We start from the raw sequence: 21,648 nt of genomic DNA, 5'->3' as shown, positions 1-21,648 counted from the left end.
ACATGCTTCAGACTTTCTAACTTTTATTTTATTGTTTATTTATTTATTTTTATTTTACATTTGTTGACTGGGATAGTCTGACTGGATATATGTCCATTTTCAGCTGAGGCCCAGGGAGAAAAGCTCCACATACCAAAAAAAAAGACAGTACATACATCACTGAGTGATAAACTCAGGCAGACATGTTTAGAAAAATATAGACAAAGAATACAGGCAGATATCAATATACACAATGTGCAGACTTACATCTGATTGGCAAAGACGTATCAGAAAATGTGAACATAGAATACAATCAGATCTCATAATTCACAATGCTGAGGTATTCAAATGCTATGAGGCATAGATACGTGGCTAAACAACAGGTTGGGTACCAAGACGTATTAGTGAAGTTGTTAGTCAGGTTTAGAACAAGCGCACAGCCAATGAGATGTGAGGTATTTTTTGAGTTCTCTTTTAAATAGGGGTAGTGAGGTTTCCTTGGTAACGGTACTAGGGAGTAGATTCCAGATTTTACCGGTTGAGTTGGCAAATATAGCATCGCCTGCAGAGTTGTTGGATTTTTGGGTCAGTATCATTAGTTTATCAGCTGAGCGTAATGGCCTGAGGGTACTATGAGGGGTGAGAATATTTTTGAGGGCAGGAGTGTTATCAGGTTGATGGAGTATTTTATGCGCTACTATAAGCTGGTTGAACTGTAGAAGAGTAGGATACTCTCGCCATCCCAGTGCTTTGAGGTTCTGGCAATGGTGGGTCCTAAAAGCCATGCCTGTAGCGAATCTGGCTATATGATTGTAACATCCTGATAATTTGTTGAGATTGGTTTTGGATAGGTTGGTGAGTACAGAGGAGGCATACATAAGGGTAGAGAGGAGGTGTGATCTTGCAATAGCTACCCTAGCTAGGGGGGGGGGGGGCTGAAGAAAGGTTTAGCTCTGTACAGGGAGCCAAGTTTTATGTTGACTGACTTAATAGTGTGATTGACATGTTTAGCAAATTTAAGGTTGTTTATTATTACGCCTAGAAGCTTTGTATGGTCCTTAGGGGAGGTAATGGTGTCATTGCTAGATGTGATGTTGAAGGAAGGAGGAATTTTACAGTTAGGGGAGAAAAGTAGTAGCTTGGTTTTGTTAGGATTTAGAAACAGGCGGCGATTAGCTAGCCATGTTTCTACCATGCTGAAAGTGGTCTGGGTGAGGGTTAGAAGTTGTGTAGGAGAGGAGGCGGAGCATGTTAGCGTTGAGTCATCTGCATATTGGATGCAGGTGGCTCCTGGAATGGTGGTGTGCAGATCATTGATAAAGATAGAGAAAAGAAGGGGACCTAGTATGGACCCTTGTGGAATATCTAAGGTTAGAGGAGGTTGGGCTGACAGCTTATTCTGCCATAAGACAACCTGCTGTCTACCGTTTAGGTAGGTGTGAAACCATTGTATTGTGTGTTGGTTTAAACCGATGGCTTGTAGGGTATTGAGCAGTAGCTGATGGTTGACCATATCGAAAGCTTTTGGAGAGATCTAGGAAGAGTGCTGAAGATAGATTGTTGTTGTTATGATGAAGATTGATGACATTAGAGAAAGATAGAAGAGCCGTGGTGGTACTGTAGAATGGCCTAAAACCATGCTGAGAGTCGGCGAGCTTTCCATTTTGAATAAGAAAGTGCATGATTTGTTTCGTGTATGCATCTTTCCATGATTTTAGCTAGTGGTGAAAGAATGGCTATAGGTCTAAAGTTAGATAATTCTGTGGAACTTCCTCCTTTATGGAGAGGTATACGTGATACTTTCCATATTGCTGGGATGGATCCTTCTGAGATGGATCTGTTGATCAGAATAGAAATGGGAAGTGTTACAGCATCAGCTGCTTTTTGAAGATATTCAGCTGGGAGGTGGTCAGCAGCTGGTGTAGTAGGTTTTAGCTTTTTGAGTAAGGTCTGGATCAGGTTGGTAGGTACTGTTTGAAAGGTAAAGGTGGGTTGGGTGCTGGGTGGATCAGGGTTAGATGTGCCAGAGCTGGTGTTTGTGTCCGGTGGAGTGAGATAGGTAGCTAGAGACTGCATAGTTTCAGTAAAGAAGGAGTTGAAGCTGTTTGCAGTTTCAACAGGGGATTTATCAAGGGCAGCTGATGGGGTAGGAGTGGTGGAATGACCTGGATGGAGAAGATTGTTAATACCAGCCCAGAACTTTTGAGGTTTTAGTTGCTATTTTTGTTGTAGGAGGGTGTAGTGATTTATTTTGTCTAGAATGACAGATTTTTTGGTCTGGTTCCTTAGCTGCTGGTATCTTACTTGGTCCATAGGGGCTTTGGTAACATGCCACCTGGCCCAGGCATTGTTTCTTAGTTTAATTTTGGTTTTTGTTTCTTTAGATAGCCACGGTGCAACTGTGGCTTTTTCACGGATGGTACGGGTAGGAACATGGTGGTTAAAGATAACCAGAAATCTGATATTGAAGTACTCAACTGCTTCTTGTAATGGGAGTCATTTCAAGATATTCCAGTTACATGCTTTGAGTTCTTTTTGGAAGTTGTCAAGGTTAAATTCCTGATGTTTCTTATAGTTTTGTAGGTGGGCTCGTTGGGAATGTCGGCTTTGAGCCGAATAATATAGGTAAGGCAGTGATCACTTCATTGAGTAATGTACCTGACTTGTACTTTTGGGGGTGGCTGTTAATAAGTATCCACTCGAGGATAATATCTTTGACTCTATTTTTGGTAAATCTGGTGGGGGTGGTAATGATCTGAGTAAACCCGTGGAGGTTTAAATGGGTGGAGAGAGTTTCAGAGGAACAGGTGTTCCAATCAATGTTGAAGTCCCCCAAGACAATGGTTTCCTGGGGATAGTTAGACGTTAGCCAATGTAAGATATTTTCTAGAGTATTATCATTCTTGCCGGGTGGAATATAAATGCAGACAATGTATCTGCATTTATTTTTGTTTATTATTAGTTTGGTAATGAGAATTTCTGCATTGCCAAACTGGGCTGTCTGTTGGGTGTCAGTTGTTATTGTTAGGGTAGACCAGTATAGTACAGCTACCCCGCCACCTTTCCTGGAGATCCAGTCCAGTCTAAGGATGTTGTACTGTGGGGGGGTTATTTCGTTATCTTTGGTTATTGGTTTTAGCCAGGTTTCTGTAAGGCAGAGGATATCAGGGGAGTGAACAGCTAAGCGTCCATGTAGGCTATGGATCTTGTTGTTTAGGCTTCTGATGTTGAGATGACAGACCAGAAATGAGTTTGGAAGTCTTATCAATCTGGGTATTACACATTGGGTTGTTAGATGGTGTGCTTGAGTCTACTGTTGTGGATGGGCCAGGGTTGGGGTGGATGTCTCCAACCTTCATAAGCTTATTTTTAAGCTGCTTATGAGTCTTAAAAATTTGTTTATGATTTTTTTTGTAGCTTTTGGTTTTTAAGCTAATGTAGCAGTATTTAGTTGGGTGATAGTAATTGGGGGGTGAGGAATTAGGAGAGGGGGTGGTTATGAGGTGGAGAAACTTATTAAATGCTGGGTTGGTGTCTGTCTGAGAGTTTGGGTATTGGATTTCAAGATGCTGTACATATTCATAGGAGCTTAGGTGATAAGGAATGAAGAGCAGGGTTACTAAGGGTAGCAGCATTAGTGTTTTTAGCTGTAGTTGTAGTAAGTTACTAGGGTAGGGTCTGTATTGTGTGTATGTGGTGGATAAAAGATTAGAGAGAATAGGATAGCTCTCTGTGGGTTAATATGGATAGTGGGGTGGATAGAGGGCGTATTATTGTGTTAGGAGTTTGCTGGGTTCCAGGAGCATGTGTAGTTGGTTAGCTAATTAAGGGGGCGTGCCAGTGGTACTATAAACGTAGTACTGCCGTGGGGCGGGTGGGATATGGAGGCAGGGTGAGGCGCGGAGCGAGCAAAGCGAGAGGAGCAGGGCTAAACCATTAAAGCAGATGCCTAGAGGCAGCATGTGCAGGTATGAGTTACAAGCACGCTTTTTTGTTTCTTTTTATATGCCCAATACTCTGTTCCTAGGCACTACTGTTAAAAACTACACAGTTCCCTGCCTGCTTCTCAATTTACAATGCAGAGAGCCTGTTTTCCAATTCCCTTTTGTAGCATGCTTGGTTCACTTAGTTTATTGAGAAATGCATTGTTTGGAGGTGCAGAGCACACTACGCTCATCTGTTGAACAGTAGAAAGCACACTGTTTTTAGCTTAATTGGGGAAGAAAGAAGGCTACAGGAAAGTCTAACACTTCCAACCTAATGCTTATCAGCATAAACAGAATTAAAAGCGGGAGTTATGGGGACATTCACCAGTGCTTTTTTGGACCCAGTTTGTTAGGTTTACAGGTGGCAAGGTATATAAGTGGATATTGACCTTATTAAAACAAGTTCTGTGGTGGGGAAAGTCTTCCATACTTATACTTTTACAAGTCTTTCAGGGGGAGGTGAGGTAGGAACACCTAGAGAGAGGATATGATTATTAGTACTATACCAAAAACAGAGTTAATCATTCAAACATTCAGTATACATCTTTATCAAACAAGTCCACGTGCACCATTTAGTATTAACAAAAACAGTAGCACTCTTTCCTATATATCTGCCTTAAGGGCTCAGTTAGTATTCATTATTTCTGCCTCTTATCAGTGCTACACTACTTGTTCATTATTTCTGTCCCTTATCAATGCTACACTACCCAGGAGAGACCACTAACTCAGTGCAAACGACAATAAATGGATACAATATCAACAGCAGTTTGCAAGTAATTTGTAGCAGTCGGTACCAATAAACATGCCTTAATTCATCAAGGTTTCAGTTTGCGAGTAAATGCAGTAAACAGTTAGTACATTGAACTCAGATAAAGAATCAAGAATTAAATACATAAGTATGTGAACATACCTCAACCGACTGGGACCTGATGCACTGGTTAATTTGAAAATGGCTGGTCAGGTAGGTGATTATGTAACCACTGATTACTTGAGAGAGGGGGGAGGTGAAGGGGTGAACCGGGCTAAACCAGTAAAGCAGATGCCTAGAGGCAGCATGTGCAGGTATGAGTTACAAGCACGCTTTTTTGTTTCTTTTTATATGCCCAATACTCTGTTCCTAGGCCCTACTGTTAAAAATTGCACAGTTCCCTGCCTGCTTCTCAATTTACAATGCAATATTTTCTTTTATAATAACGAGGAAAGATATATATTAATGTGATATTAATCTTATTTTAAATAAAATAAGTATGTATTCCTTTCATGTCATCTAAAGTGCCATCCATAATGTTCTTAAATTGTTTGAAAACCTTGCCGTAAAACAGCAAGTGGAAATGATTACATTTGATTAGTATTCATGGTTTCTTTTGTACTTCCTTGTTTTGTTCGTTTATAGAATACAATATTCTGCATGGAACTAAGCCAACATGGGAATGCAGAAAGGAGATTCTGCCATTAGGGATGACTGCCATTAGGGATACAGACAATAGGCAAGAGGGGGCTGGAATTGATTGGAGAAAACCGACAAAGGAGAAAGAAAAGGTATGAGTTTAGGTCAGCACAGAGCGGTTTATTAGGTTGAGGTAAAGCATTTGTAATATTTTATTTTGCTTGCATTGATGCATTGCTTCTAAGACATTTGTGATGTGGATTTCCCATAGTTATGATGCAGTCATTACTTTTCCAGTTTGCTTGCTTGACATGAGGGGATTGTGGACTGTTGTGAAGAAATCTGGTGTCGATGTAGTTGTGTGATTGGTGGGGTACTTTTCTCTTTGCTTTTCTTTCTGTTTTTTCGGATGCTGCTGCTTTTTGTGGTGATGGATGGGTGATCTGTTGTGTTTGTGATCAGGTTGCAAGCTGTTTACTTGCAGTTGTGTCGCTTGTCTTGCAAAAGGATTTGTTTTCTGTTTTTCTTCTCTTTCAAAGTCTGAAGGATGGTGTTATCTTTTTTTTTTTAACATGTGGGGCTTCCTTGAGGCCGTTGGTGAATGCCAGCACCCAGTATTTGCATCACAAGAGTATTTCTTTAGGTCAGCACATTGACACATTTGGAACCTGGTTGCGATAATACATAAGCACCGATAAAACAAAGGCAATAGGTGTAAACAATGTACCCAGACACAAATTGGTTCAGCAGTACCAATATTTATGGGGACATGATAAAATGAAGTACTTAGGAATATGAATTAAAAATAATTCTGTTATGGCAGTTAAGGATATGTGGGAAGAGACTAAACAAAAGGTAATAGAGTAACTGAGAAATTGGAAGATGTTCATCGTGTTACCCTGCTGCAGTCATCATACTTGGGTTATCCTGTCGTCAGGCGGTCCCGTAGTCGGCCGGAATTCCAAAGTCTTGGTCCAACGTCGGTTGCTGTCGCTTCTTCCCTGACGTCAGTGCTCCAGGGGTATATATAATGCATCCAATGCCATTTTCTTCAGTTTTTCTTGCTGCGCGGTGCCCGAAGCAGAAGCAATTCGCAAGTGCCGGTCGGCCGACTCCTGAGATTTTCGAAGTCGAATTTCAGATCTGAAATCTTCAATAAAGCTAAGTACCCCATTGGGGAAACTTTTCTTGCCTCAGACCGATGTCAGAAAAAGTTAACAATTGTATTTCTTGTGGGAAGCAAATACCTCATAAGGATTTTCATTCTTACTGCATACCCTGCCTATGCCCAGAACACAAAGTCATTAGTTGTCGTTTTTGTGCTAGGTTTAATAAGCGTACTATAAAAAGACGCTTTAATTTTGCACGATACTACTTCGGTAGAAAATTTAACTACAATATGCCGTCGGAGCAAGCGACTACTGGCGTGCACAAAAAACGCAAGGATAAGGACAGGCAGCCTAGACCCAAACCAGACTCCGAGGCCTCGGCTGGTCCGGTCTTCGGTCTTCAGTGAGGCTCCGACACAGCCCCTGACTACTGCAGACCTAGAACCCGAGACCGCTTCGGAAGTTTTGGCGGAAAGTACTAGGCCGACGCAGCCATTTTGTTTACTCCCTACCGACGACATTACTGAAAAAGATGTCTGTGCTGCAGAAACAACTTCGGTTTCTGAAGGCGTTTTCAGACCGACGACGCTCACCATAAAAACATATCCTAAGACTAAGACTCCTGTTAAACCTAAAAAGACTGCACTTCATTCCCCTGTTCAAGGCCCCATGCCTAAAAAAACAGATGCTCAAAATGGCTGAAGATTTGATCTCTTTAATCAGGGATTCCCAACCCCCTCCTGACAAAAGGCCTAGACAAGAGGAAGATTATGCCTCCTCTGAACAAGTTTCTGTTTCCTCAGGCTCCTCTGAGGACCAAGATTACTCCTTCTCCCCTTATGAAGATTCTGATGCTGAGGATTCTATTCCCTCAGCTTCTCCTCCTGAAGACTACTCCTTTGGGGAAACTTTACACACTATGAGGGAACATTTTCACTCGGAAGGTCAGGAGTACTCTGACTCAAAGAAAAGGCTCAGAGAGTTTCTTTTACTCCCCCAACACAGACCACTTGCCATCCCCCCAGTTGTAGACATTGTGGATGATGTTTACTTAGAATCCAGTTTGAACCCAGATTCTCTGCCTCCTGCTCTGGCCAAACCTGATAGATACTACAGAGTCCCTGATTCCCACAAAGTTCTTTATAAAAGTCCTGTTGCTGATCCAGAGACTATCTCCCAGGGTCCCAAAGGGGCTAAGGCTTCTATGGCTAAAAATCCTGTACCCTCTGAAAGGGACTCCAGAGCACTAGACAGGTGGGGGAAAAAGGTTTACTCCTCAGCCACTCTAGCTATGAGTGCACTAAATTGTCAGTTTCACATGCTAAAATGTCAGCAATTCCTAATGTCTCAGTTAAAACAAAAAATGAGCACACTTCCTCAACAGTCTGAATTAAAAGAAATGCAAGATCTGTTGCATGCAACTGAACAGGTGGACAAACATGCTTTACAATGTGGGTTTGATTCTTTGGAGGCTTCCTGCAGAGCAGCTGTCACTGGGTCTGTTATATGTAGGCATGCTTGGTTAAAGGAACAAACTCTGCCTGATCATGTTAAAGCAAAGCTTCTAGATGCTCCCTTACAGCAGGATGTTCTTTTTGGAGTTAAAGCAGAAGAAGTCTTAAAGAAAATGGAGGATAAGGCAAAATGTATGCAGACAGTCAAAGATTTCCTACAGGTACAGCCCCCTCGCTTCAGCAGAAATTGGCCAACAAAAAATTGGTCCTTTCCAGCTACTGACAGACCACAGAGGGGTAAATACAGACGTCCAAGAGTCAGAGGACAACCACAAGCCCAGTACAAACCGCGTCAATGGGGCACTGCAGCACAGAAGGGAGGAGAAGACAGGTCCCAAACTACCAGAAGGCAAACTCAATGACTTGCACCTCATCTGGCCAAGCAACACTCTCTTGGCAGCCCCCTTGGGAGGAAAACTCGCACTTTTTTTCAGACAACTGGCACATTGTCACAAAGGACAAATGGGTCCTAGACAAATTTCACGAGGATACAGATTCCATTTTCACATCTTGCCAATGAAAAGAGGAATGCCAAACCTGCCACAAAATCAATGGGCAGAGGCACAAAGACAAATTACAGCTCTCATGGACATGAGAGCCATTCAACTGGTACCTACTCGAGAGCAAGGCCAAGGATTTTACTCAAGACTCTTTCTAGTTCCCAAAAAGGACAATGCCTGGAGACCAATTCTGGACCTTTCAATTCTAAACACCTTCTTACAAGTATCCAAATTCAAGATGCTAACACTACAGCAGCTTCTTCCCATGTTGGGCAAGAAAGCATGGCTAGTAACGTTGGACCTCAAGGAGGCATACCTGCATGTCCCTATCAGACAAAGTTGCAGAAGATACCTCCGTTCCATTGCAGGTTCAACCCATTACCAATTCTTTGCACTACCCTTTGGCTAATCTACTGCGCCCAGGGTCTTCACAAAATGCCTGGCACCAGTAATTGCATATTGCAGACAAAGAGGAATTCAAATATACTCATACCTGGACAACTGCCTCATACAAGCAGAAAGCAAGGACATCCTCTTACAACATCTGGCTTTTGTAAAACATCTTCTAAGTTGCCTGGGGTACACAGTAAATGAAAAGAAATCAAAACTAGTACCCTCACAAAATATGACATTCCTGGGTGCCAGCTTGAATACAACGGCCCAGAAGGCTTATCTGACGCCAGGCAAACAACTACAACTGACTCAATATTTCAAAACAATGGCAACAAAGACCCAACTACCTGCAAGAAAAATTCTGCAGGCCTTGGGCTTCATGGCATCTTTCATACTACTAATACCATTTGCAAAGCTGCATATGAGGAAATTATAGTGGTACCTAAAAAGCGTATTGTCTCAACACAGCCACAGCTTGGACACAATGATATCTCTCATTCCCTGCCTACAACAGGAGTTTCTATGGTGGTCACTGGCATATCACCTCAACAAGGGTCAGCCTTTCACCTTGCCCCCAGCCAGGCAAAGTATCACAACAGATGCATCGGATTACGCTTGGGGGGCACACATGGCAGGACAAGTGCGTTCAAGGAGTATGGACTGCAGATCAAAGGAATCTGCATATCAATCAAAAAGAGATGCTAGCTGTACAGAATGCTCTGACAGCCTTCAAGAATCTAATACATCCAGGACAACTTACAATAAGGACGGACAACACCACAGTAATGTGGTACATAAACAAACAAGGGGGTACACACTCCTACCCTCTATGCAGGCAAGCAATGACCTTGTGGAACACAGCTCTGGCTTACCAAGTTCAGTTACAAGCTCAATTCCTGCCAGGACAAAAGAACACATTGGCAGATGACCTCAGCAGAAACATCATGGATCCCCATGAGTGGAAACTGGATCCACAAGTATTTGCAATGATAACTCAAAAATGGGGCCTTCCAGACATAGACCTGTTTGCCAGTCCTCAAAACTATCAACTAACAAAATTTTGTACAAAGACACTTCACCATCAAGCTTGGAAAGTGGATGCACTCTCATTCAGTTAGAAAAACCTGACAGTATATGCCTTCCCTCCATTGCCTCTCCTCACAAAGGTGCTTCTGAAAGTTAGAAAGGAGAGACCATGATTGATACTCATAGCCCCAGACTGGCCACGCCAGCACTGGTACCCACTATTGAGGAATATGGCCCAGGGGCCCACCTTGGATCTTACCTCAAATTGCCCATTTGCTCACACAGCAAAACAATCAGATTCTTCATAGCCAGCTAAAAACCATAAATCTGGCTGCATGACAAATCACCTAAATATCCAGCCAGCTCCTCTTTCCCAAGCAATTATGGATGTTATTCTGAAAGCTAGGATGCCCAGCACCAGTAAGGCCTATTCGGACAAATGGAAAAGGTTTTGTGCCTGGAACCAAGCTAAAGGCCAAAACACACTTCAGCCTCACATGCCTATGATTCTACAGTATTTAACTGAGATGCTGCACAATGGACTTTCTTTTTCTTCCATTAAAATCCATGCATCAGCTATTTCAGCCCACTACAACACGGAACCACCCTTATTTTCACATCCACTTCTAAAGCAGTTCCTCAGAGGGGCAAAAAACATTAGGCCCCCCAGGAGAGCACCTACACCAACATGGGACCTACATTTTGTTCTGGAAAAACTTACGCTACCCCTCTTTGAACCAGCTTTCTCTGCAGAACTACAGTTCCTATCATGGAAGACTGCCCTGTTGTTAGCAATAACTTCAGCTAGAAGAGTCTCAGAGCTGCAGGCACTAATGGCAGTGGAACCTTTCCTCATTTTCCATCAAGACAGAGTTTCTCTATGAACTAATCCTTCCTTCATGCCAAAGGTGGTTTCCAGTGTGTCTTTAAATCAAACCATTCACTTACCCACCTTCTTCCCAAACCCACAGAACAAAGGAGAAAGACTCCTGCATTCCTTGGACATTCACAGGCAACTTCGCTACTACTTGGATAAAACTAAGGCTTTCAGAAAATCTGACCAGCTCTTTGTATCCTATGCTACAGCTTCTCAAGGGAAAGCTATATCAAAACAAACCATTTCCAAATGGATAGGACATTGCATTTGTTTCTGCTATACCCATCATGGAAAAACAGTTCCTGCTACTGTTAGGCCCCACTCTACCAGGGCAACAGCTACATCTACAGCCTTCCTCAGGGGGGTTCCAACCAAGGAGATTTTGGAAGCTGCAACTTGGAGGTCAGTACACACCTTTACCAAACACTATCACTTACCACTTTACTCTAAGACTAGGGCTGGCTACTCCACTGCAGTTCTGCATGGCCTTCTAGCCTCCTCTAACCCTCTATAACTCCTCCACCCATCCATAGCTTTGGGATTCTACCCAAGTGTGATGACTGCAGCAGGGTAACATGATGAGCATAGTACAGTTTTGTACCTACCATAAATGTAGATGTTCGAGTGTACACCCTGCTGCAGTCCAGGTTACCCTCCCTCCATCCCCTCTAGTCTAACTGGCTAAATCTGTACAATACCTTCCTGATGTATTTGCTTATAGCTGGAGGGATTTTGTGTTTGTGCAAAAAATTACTTAATTTGGTAATAATTACTGACCACCTTTTTGGGGGCACCTGACATCTGGGGCAAGAAAAACTGAAGAAAATGGCGTTGGATGCATTATATATACCCCTGGCACACTGACGTCAGGGAAGAAGCGACAGCAACCGATGCCGGACCAAGACTTTGGAATTCCGGCCGACTGCGGGACCGCCTGACGACAGGATAACCCAAGTGTGATGACTACAGCAGGGTGTACACTTGAACATCTACATTTATGGTAGGTACAAAACTGTACTTTCTGTTTTATGGCTATGGATAAAAAGATACAAGCAGTCAAAATGTTTTGTTTAACAAAGTAAATTAAGCTTCCGTATTTCTTTTATTTAATTTGGGCAGCCATGGTGATGCAGCGGTTAGCATTGTTGCCTCACAGCAAGAGGTTCCCTGTTTCGATCCTTGGCTGGGGTGCCATCTGTGCGGAGTCTGCATGTCCTCCCTGTGGTCGTGTGGGATTCTTCCTGGTGCTCTGGTTTCCTCCCACATCCCAAAGACATGCTGTAGGTGGATTGGACACTCTAAGTTGTCCCTGGGTGGGAGTACGTGTGTGTGTGTGTGTGTATGTGTGTGTGTGTGTGTGTGTGTGTGTGTGTGTGTGTGTGTGTGTGTGTGTGTGTGCGTGTGCGTGTGCGTGTGTGTGCCTGTGTGTGTGTGTTTCATAGTTTCTTAGTACTAGGCTATCTGCCCTGGGGCATTTATAAGCCTAGCCATAGTGATGTGGCTTTCGCCACCCCATGTAATGGTACAAAAGTGTAAGAATACAGTGACACAGTGAAGACCCCCTTACATAATAGAATTAGTTTACTGTGCCTCTGTCTAGTAGTGACACAGAGATGACCCCTGGGGTAAACCTACGATCTCCCATCCACTCGTCAAGATTTCTCTTGAAGAGAGTCAGTGAGGGGCTCTGCCTAACATGAACTGGGATTCTGTTCCAGAGTATGGGAAGCCTCTGAGTTATGAATCTGTCCCTCCAGCATGTCCTATTCATATTTGTGCTGAGGTTTAAATCTTTAGCTCTCGTGGTTCTGATGGATTTGGATTTTTTGAGGTGGAGCATGTCCATCAATTCCTGACTGGACATGGCCTTGTACGTCAGGCACAGATCACCTCTGAGTAGGCAGTATGCTACTGAATAGAGCTGGAGTTTCTTTAGTCTGGCAGCATATGACATATGTTGGAGACCCTTGATCCTCTTGGTGAGGTACTTTTGGGGTCTCTCTAGCTGTTGCAAGTGCCGGGTGAGGTACATACAAAATGGGGCATTGTGCTCAATCATGGGCCTGATAAGGGAGGAGTATAGGGGTACAATGACCTCCTTTGATCTGGATGTGAATCCCTTCATGATAAGGTGGGCAAGGTAGAAAGTCTTTCTAACCACTTTGGCAACGTGGGTGTCAAATGAGAGGTCACTATCGACTTGGATCCCCAGGTCTCTGATTACTTTTTCCGTACTCAGTGGGTTACTGTCTATGTGATAATTTGTGGGTACTTTGTTTTTCCCAAAGGGGATGACTATACATTTTTTGGCATTTAGTTTAAGGCCATGACTCCGGCACCAGTTGTCCGTTTCAGTGAGGCCTTTCTGTAGGATGTATGTGTCAGCTGGTGTATCGACTATGATGCCTAGTTTGCAGTCATTGCGAACTTTGTCAGCCACAACCCTCCCATGTTTGCTTTCACATCTGAGAAATAAATGCCGAACAAGTGGGGTCCCAGGACAGAGCCCTGTGAGACACCACTTGTGACTGGCTTTGAGTCTGACATGGCTCCAGCGATTCTGACTTTATGGGTTCTATCCTTTAGCCAGTTTGCAACCCATCTTGTGACATATGGATTTACATTTAAGCTGTTGAGCTTGTCTATGATGCCAGAGTGGGGTATTGTGTCGAAAGCTTTAGCCAAGTCCAGGTAGGCTGTATGGACTGCCTTGCCCTCGTCAATGGCTGTAGTGACTGTTTCGAAAAAGTCAACCAGGTTCAAAAGGCAGGATCTGCCCTTTACAAAGCCTAACTGGGTAGGATCAAGTGTCTGTAAGTCCCCAATGTCTCTTTATGAGTTCCATAATGATTCTTTCCATAGCTTTGCAGACCAGGCTGGTTAAGCTTATGGGGCAGTAGTTACCAGGGTCTGTAGAGGTGCCTCCTTTGTGGAGTGGGACTACTGTTGCTGTACGCCAGTGTTCAGGTACATATCCTGTAGTAAGGCTAAGGTTAAATAGCATTTTTATGTGTGGGTTTAGCTCCTCTTGGAGTTCACGTAGCACGCAACCCGAGATACCATCAGGTCCCATTGATTCTGTGTTTTTAGCTTTGCTGAGGGCGGTTCTCACCTGGACATCTGAGATGACAGGGAGGTTAAATTCAGCTGGGATAAGTATTTCTTCTTTTGGGGGTGAGGGAGGGGAGAAATTTGCACTGAACCTGTCTGCCAGGATGTTGGCAATATCTGTGGGTTCAGTGTATTTTTTGTCATTGTGAACTAACTCTGAACATATCTGAGGGTTTCCGCCCAGGTTTCTAACATAGCAGAAGAAGGCCTTGTGGTTATCTTTAGTGTCCATAGCGATTTTTCTCTCAAAGTTGGCCTGGGATGTTTTTATGAGAGAACGTAGCTTTCTACTAGTGCTGGTCAGAGATGCCTTCTCTTTATGGGATTTTGCTCTGTCGTGCAGTAGCTTCCTTCTTTTGTTATACAATTTGTTTATGGCTGGGGTCCACCAGACAGGACAGCTGCTCTTGGTGGAGAGGGTCTTGGTTTTATTTGGGATTGCATGATCCATGCATTCTTGGAGATGTCTGTAGAAACCATTTGTGAAGGATTCTGCATTGTGGGATGTGGTTTCCACTGGCCCAGTGGGCTTAAAGGATACCATCTCAGTTTTAAGAAGTGTAAAGTCGGCTTTTGAGAAGTTTTTCACTGTAGTCTTTTGTGTTGGGGGTGGAGGTGGGATATGTATATCCAGGGCGATTAGTTTGTGGTCAGATCTCACTAGTGAGGGGTATACTTCCAGTGTGGAGCAGTTTGTCCCCATGTTTGTGATGATCAGGTCTAGTATATTATCTCCCCTTGTGGGAGAGGTGACTAGCTGTTCCATTGCATTTGAATTTATGAATTCCAGGAACCTTTGGGCTAGGGTGTTTGGACTAGAATAATGCACCCAGTCTATGTTAGGGTAGTTGAAGTCTCCCAATATGATGGTGTTTGGTGAAACATTCATATCCTCCAATGTCTTCAGGAAGGCTGAATGGGGTTCCTGAGATTGGGAGGGTGGTCTGTAACATGCTACCAGTTGTATAGCAGTTTTGCCTACGGTTAGTTGCACCTGGATGGTTTCTGATGCTTCATGTGTTGCCAGTAACCTCGAGGTGTGGGTGTCCTTGATGAATATGGATACTCCCCCCCCCCCCCCTTTTTGGTTTGGCCCGAGTTTTGGGGCTGAAAAGCATGATACGAGGTATAGCCTGGTAGCGCTGGGGTGCTCTCAGGATCCTTGAACCAGGTTTCAGTTACTGCACAGACATCGATGTTCTCCATACTGAGGAGTGCTTCGAGAGCCTGCATCATGAGATGTGTGTGTGTGTGTGTGTGCGCCTTCTGTGGAAGGTTGGGCACCAGGCTGGCAAAGCGACACTGTAAAACTCCACTGCTAATCATGAGCGGACAGGTGATCCGCTGTGGCGACCCCTAACCGAGAAAAGCCGAAAGAAGAAGAAGAAGAGATTTATAGACGTCAGGCATATTTTTTATCAACTAGAAGATAAGTTGTGGGTAGCAATTAACAGAGAGTTGCAGAATTTTAACTGGGAGGAGAAGACAGCAAGAGTTAAGTGGGATAAGCTGATCCTTCCAGTATAACTAGGTGGTTTGGGAATTACCTGATTTGAAGGGTATTTCAAAGCTGCACTGTTAAGTCTGCTATAGCAGAAGGCTATAATTCAAAGTGGGAATGAATGATGACGAAATGCGGGAAGCTCAAGAAACAAGGAGAGACTGTTTTTTTGGATCAGACCCTAAAGGAGAATAGCAATAACCATGCAGAATATTGTATTCATAAAGTAGCAGAATGTATTCTAAGAACTAAGCCAACATGGGAATGCAGAAAGGAGATTCTGCCATTAGGGATACAGACAATAGGCAAGAGGGGGCTGGAACTGAGTGGAGAAAACTGGCAAAGGAACCAAGTTATTGGTTGCAAATAATTAGAGAGGGAAAGGTAATAGAATAGGAAGAGACCAAAAATGTATTTGGACTGCAGGCTAGAGATTGCCTTCCCTATCAATGATTGATATTAGAATATAGGCAAAGAGAAAGAAATAGTGGGATCCTAAGCGAAAGATCAGCACTGGTAGAGTTTTTTGTAGAATCTAGAACAGAATTTGTTAAAAAATGGATAATTAGTAGACCATATAAAATATTGCATGATAACTATAAGAATCAGTCAGAGGAATTTATAAAGGATTGAGAAGAGAGAATGGATATGCAATTCACAAAAACAATGAATATTTGTATGACTCCCAAATATGCAACAAAGTCGAGAAAACGTAAGATCTTTGCTTGAAAGTGTTTACATAGGTATTTTTGTACCCCAAGTAGACTCCAAAGAAATTTTCCTCAGGTAGATAGTAAATGTTGGAGGTGTGATGGGGAAGAAAGAAGTAATTAGGAACATATTTTTGGGATTGTAATGAGCTGGCAGACTTTAAAAATACCCTGCAGACTACTCTATCAGAAATACTGTGTGAGTAAATTGGTATAACTAAGGACGTGATTTTTTTGAGCTATGAGACAGAATCAGAATAGAGTTGACGTAGTAAGGCCTTGCCGAGTCTAATTATGGTGGCTGCCAAAATGTTATTTACTAGAAAATGTCTGTGAAAGTCTAAACTAACTGTACTGGAAGTAGTGAATATAGTAACAGAGATAAAACAACTGGAAGTGGGATATTTAGAAAAGGGCAAGAGCAAATTACATAGAAAAAAATGGAAATTGTGGGAACACTTGCAGAATAATGTTTTGGATGAGGAATGAAATTTTAAAGAAGGCAGGAATGGAGTGTGCTATGTAATGTTTAACTGAGAATGACTGGTATAGATTATAAGTGATGTATAATGTTTGCAGGTATAAATATGTCAATATGGTTTGTTTTTATTTATGTAACTGTATGACTGCCTCTGTCATAAGTGATAATTTAATAATGATGTTTCATGTTTAAAAAAAAAAGAACATGCTGCTTTGCCAGGGATGGTCTGCACCTCCCCCTGCTAGATTTTTGAATGTTAGCTAAAACTTGTCCACCCCCATAGTACCATTTTTATGTATTGTTAACCTGATAAACCTTCTTACACAGCAGAACCAACATAAGAAAATCTAAAGCTATTACTGCTCAATGTGAGAAGTTAAACAAGAAAATTCCTCTCTCTGCAAGCCCTGTTCATCCTGGAGAATGTAGACACACAAATGCAGTTACTGAGACATGGTTTAAAACTGCAGACAGCAGTTGGTCAGATCCGACCACAAGCTAATCAGCCTAGACATCCACATCCCTCCCCACCGCCCATTAGGGAAACCACAGTAAAAAATTTCTCCAAAGCCAACTTCACGCTTCTTAAGACAGAAGTGGCAAACTTCACGACACCCATGCTGACGGACAATAGAGGTATGACTGCTGAATCCTACACAAATGCACTTTATAAGCGCTTACACGAGTGCATGGATCGTGCAATCCCTAACAGATCCAATATGCTATCCTCCAAAAAAAGGAAGCCAATCTGGTGGTCCCCTGCCATAAACAAACTCTACAACAGAAGAAAGAAACTGTTGTAAAAAAAGAGTAAAATCCCATGATTGGAGAAACTCCCTGGTCAGCCTCAGTAAGAAGCTGCGATCCCTCATAAAATCCTCCAAAGCTAGTTACGAAAACAAAATCGCCACTGACTCTAAAGACAACCACAAAGCATTCTATAGCTATGTCAAGAATCTCGATGGCAGCACTCAGATCTGCTCTGAGTTACAGCACAATGGCACTAAATATACAGAACCAACTGATATTGCCAACATCCTGGCAGATAGGTTCAGTGCTAACTTTACCCCCCTGTCATCCCCTAAAGGGCCCATCTCTATACCGGAAGAATGCAAAGTTCCTGGAATCACGGCTGCACAGGTAAAAAAAAACTATCCAAAGCCAAGAACACAGCATCCATGGGACCTGACAACATCCCAGGCTGTGTTCTACATGAACTATAGAACAAACTGGCACCCCACCTAAGTACCATGTTCAGTCATAGCCTCACCTCAGGCTATGTGCCCACTGAATGGCTCACAGTGACGGTTATCCCATTCCACAAAGTGGGAGCCACCACGGACCCCAGAAACTACCGCCCCATTAGCCTAACAAGCCTGGTCTGCAAGGCTATGGAACATATCATCATGGAACTTATAAACAAGGACATTGGTAATCTCCAAACTCAGGACTCCACCCAGTTTGGGTTTGTAAAAAGCAGATCACGTCTCCCAAACCTGATAGACTTCTTTGAAGCAGTCACCAAAGCCGTAGGTGAGGATATGGTGGTTCACACAGCCTGTCTAGATCTCGCCAAGGCTTTCAGCACCATCCCCCACTCTGGAATTATAGATAAACTCACTAAACTAGGTATAAATCCCTATGTCACAAGATGGGTTGCCAACTGGCTCACTGACAGAACCCACACTGTGAAAGTCGCAGACTCCAAATCCAACTTCAGACCAGTGACAAGTGGAGCACCACAGGGTTCAGTCCTGGGTCCTCTTCTGTTTGGTATCTACTTCTCTGAGTTGCAGGCTAACACAGAACGTCTTTGGCTAATGAAGTTCACAGATGACTGCAAACTAGGAGCCATAATCAAAACTCCAAAAGATGTGGGCATCCTACAAAAGGGCCTCACTGAGACAGATGTCTGGTGTCAAAGCCATGGCCTCAAGCTCAATGCCAAAAAGTGCATTCTCATCCCTTTTGGTAAAAACTCTGTACCCATGAACTACCACATAGGCGGTAGTCTACTTAACACCGAAAGTGTGATAAGAGACCTTGGGACACAGGTGGACAGTAATCTCTCCTTTGATAATCACATCGCCACAGTGGTCAGGAAATCCTTCTACCTGGCACACCTCATCACAAAAGGTTTCTCATCCAGGAAAAAAGAGGTCATTGTTCCCCTCTACTCATCACTCATTAGACCCATTATAGAGTACAATGCCCCTTTTGGTATGTACCTCACAAGACATCTACAACAACTGGAAAGGCCGCAGAAATACCTCACAAAGAGGATTACCGGCCTCAAACAGATCCCCTACGCAGACCGTTTCAAAAAACTGCAGCTTTACTCCATCACATATCGCCTACTCAGAGGCGATCTCTGCCTAACACACAAAGCTATGTCAAACCCAGTGCTTTTAGACATGCTCCACTTAAAGAAATCCCAGTCCCTACGAGCCATGCGCTCTAGGGACCTAAACCTTGTCACCACAATAAACAGAACATGCGGGAGGGATAGATTCCTGTCCCAGTGAATTCCCATACTCTGGAACAAACTATCTGTCTGTATCAAACAAAGCTCCTCATTAGCACTCTTCAAGAAAAATCTTGATGATTAGATGGGAGATGGGAAACTCACCGCGGGGATCACTTCTTTGGCTCTGCTCGACAGTGATACAGGAAAATAATTTTCTTGGGTGGCGAAAGCCAGGGTACCTTTTTCATAGGCTTATTAGGCCCTAGGGCCAATAGCGTAGTACCTAACCATGAACCAGTAGTGCAGGGCTGTAATGCCTTCCACACATTTGACCAACCACTGCTTAAGAATAGACAAAAGTTTGGAGGTGTCTTCATTTGCATAAAAAACAAGCACACATCAAAGCTGATCAATGAGTATGACTAGAGTGAGCTACTCCATATCCAAATTACCATAGCTGGAGTCCTATATTATATCCTTGCAATCTGTAGGTCCTCTCTATGGCCCAGAAAACCAGTAACACATACTTCAGTGTACTTACTGTAGGCACTCCAAATTCAACCCAGCACCATATTCATGGGCAACTTTGACTACCCCACTTTAAACTGGGAATCATTCATGACCCCAGACATGCAGGACCAGAGATTCCAAGACTTTGTAAACACAAAACACCCTGAATGTGGTAATCCATACACCCAGTTGGGGTAGCAACTAGTCCTCAGAAACATGGAAGAAAGTTACCCCCCCCCCCCTTGTAATGTCCTTACTGGTCAGGTCTGACTATATAAAGCTGTCTCCTTTTTCAGTAAAAAATAAAACCTGGGACTGCAGCTAACCCTGAAACTTTTAAGAATTACAGGGCAAACTTCCTACTATCAAGTGATACCCTAGCAAAATTTCAACCCCCCCCCCCCGAACAAAACCCCTGAGAACACTACTGTTTATGTAGAATTGTTCACAAAAACCTTGTACATTTGTGTTAATGGTTGCATAGAGAGCTGTACCTACCTTGATTAAACACAGGACATGCTCAAAAAACAAGCCACCCTGGTGGAATGTGAATGTCAGTGGGTTGTATAACAAAGGGAAGAAAATCACAGCAAAATTTGGAAGTGCAATGTCCATATGTAATATTTTCTAACAATTTACAGTATGTCAGTAAGAACTCAAGCTGTACACACTGTCAGCATGTATTTGTACTGCTGTGGAGCTTTCATATGAGGCTGTGCAGTTATGTCTGTGTTATTTGGTTGTTTAGATATTTAAAACAACGTGAACATTATGACAATATAAGTGTTAAAGGAATGGCATTTAATATCGCTTTAGCAGCACCAAACATAAGTCAAATATCAGTGCAGTTGTGTTGCCATCATGTAAGCTTTAAGATGAAATATTTTAATAACTTTTGTATAGCATGGATTTGGAACTATTAATGCAAATATGAACAGGTTATAGTAGATGCCTAGAGATGTCAGTAGGATGTAACTTTAGAATCACCAGGAGATGTCACCAGGCTGTAATGAGCTTTGACGATGTACCCAGAAGAGACTGATTTCTGTGTCTTAATCAGTGGACTAGCTTTTCTTTGGTCCTTGTTTGCTTTATCATTTGGGAAATCTGTTTTTGGTTTAAAATAAATAAATGCATGAGCGTCTCTTTCTGTCATGTTTGAGCATCCTCTTTTATGTTCTGTCTTTGTGCAAGGAACAAGGAAGAGGCAGAAATGGCACTGCCTTTGCTGGCATTCATAATGATATTCATGGCCTCAGCTATGAGTCATTCAGAAATTTCTTTGATATTCTGCTACTTGACTGAGAATATAGTTTACTCTAATGTTCTGTAAGGCTATCTGGTGTGGTACAGTGTGCTTCACTTTTGTAATTAAGTGAAAAAAATTGAAAACCTGTTAAATTAATTGACGGCCAGTTGAGTTGGGCAGGAGGTGCTGAAATGGCTGTACTGTAAATGTACAGCATGGTTTGTAATATTCTTTCAGTTTTTGGCAAGGCAGCCTTTGATATCTTCAGATAGTTTTATTATAGCTGCATGTGATATTAATTATACACTGTTTAATAATAATAATGGCTAAAACACGTTTCCCATTGCTTAGATCACTCAAGATGGAGCCGATTAGTTGATTTGACGTTAGTACGATGCCATGCAGTCAAACTCGAGTCATTCAGTCAGTTTATTGAAATGTTACCAAGCTTGGAATTCATTTCCCTGGACCAGATGTTCAGAGAGCCACCAAAGGTGAGGCACTTTGTCTACTTTGCCTGCATTAGCCACATTTTGTTGTCTACAAAAGTGCTCAAGTACGATTTTCTGAAGATGTTGTTTTCTAATCACTATTAATGTTGCTCTTACATTTTTTGAGACCTGTTAGTAAAATGCTTCACAGTTGTATGATATAGGTGGATAGCAGTGGTTATAGTAATGTATTACTGCCATTAATATTTTGCCTTAGCTAGTAGTTTTGAAATCTAAACGTCATCTAAGTCACAAAGTGCATTTGGAGCTCATATCTGATGAGAAGATGTTGCCATTTTTTTGTATATACATTTGGATGATGTAGCTGAAGTGAGAAGGCTTTTCCATACTGAATTA

The 21,648-nt window shown here is 42.6% G+C and overlaps 1 protein-coding gene across 1 annotated transcript in view; it reads left to right on the top strand.

The window, feature by feature from the left end:
* The window catches only part of FBXO38 (F-box protein 38), a 3,050,069-nt gene that overhangs the window by 1,570,500 nt on the left and 1,457,921 nt on the right, over positions 1–21,648 (top strand). Inside the window, exon 11 of the mRNA XM_044069370.1 lies at positions 21,152–21,294. Within this exon, the coding sequence (XP_043925305.1) occupies positions 21,152–21,294 (143 nt within the window). The remainder of the gene's footprint in view (positions 1–21,151; positions 21,295–21,648) is intronic.

Source organism: Protopterus annectens, chromosome 4.part0 (assembly GCF_019279795.1).
Source record: "Protopterus annectens isolate FY-2018-M chromosome 4.part0, PAN1.0, whole genome shotgun sequence".
In the NCBI taxonomy this organism is placed as follows: domain Eukaryota; kingdom Metazoa; phylum Chordata; order Ceratodontiformes; family Protopteridae; genus Protopterus; species Protopterus annectens.
This window is presented reverse-complemented; position numbering and strand designations above follow the sequence as displayed.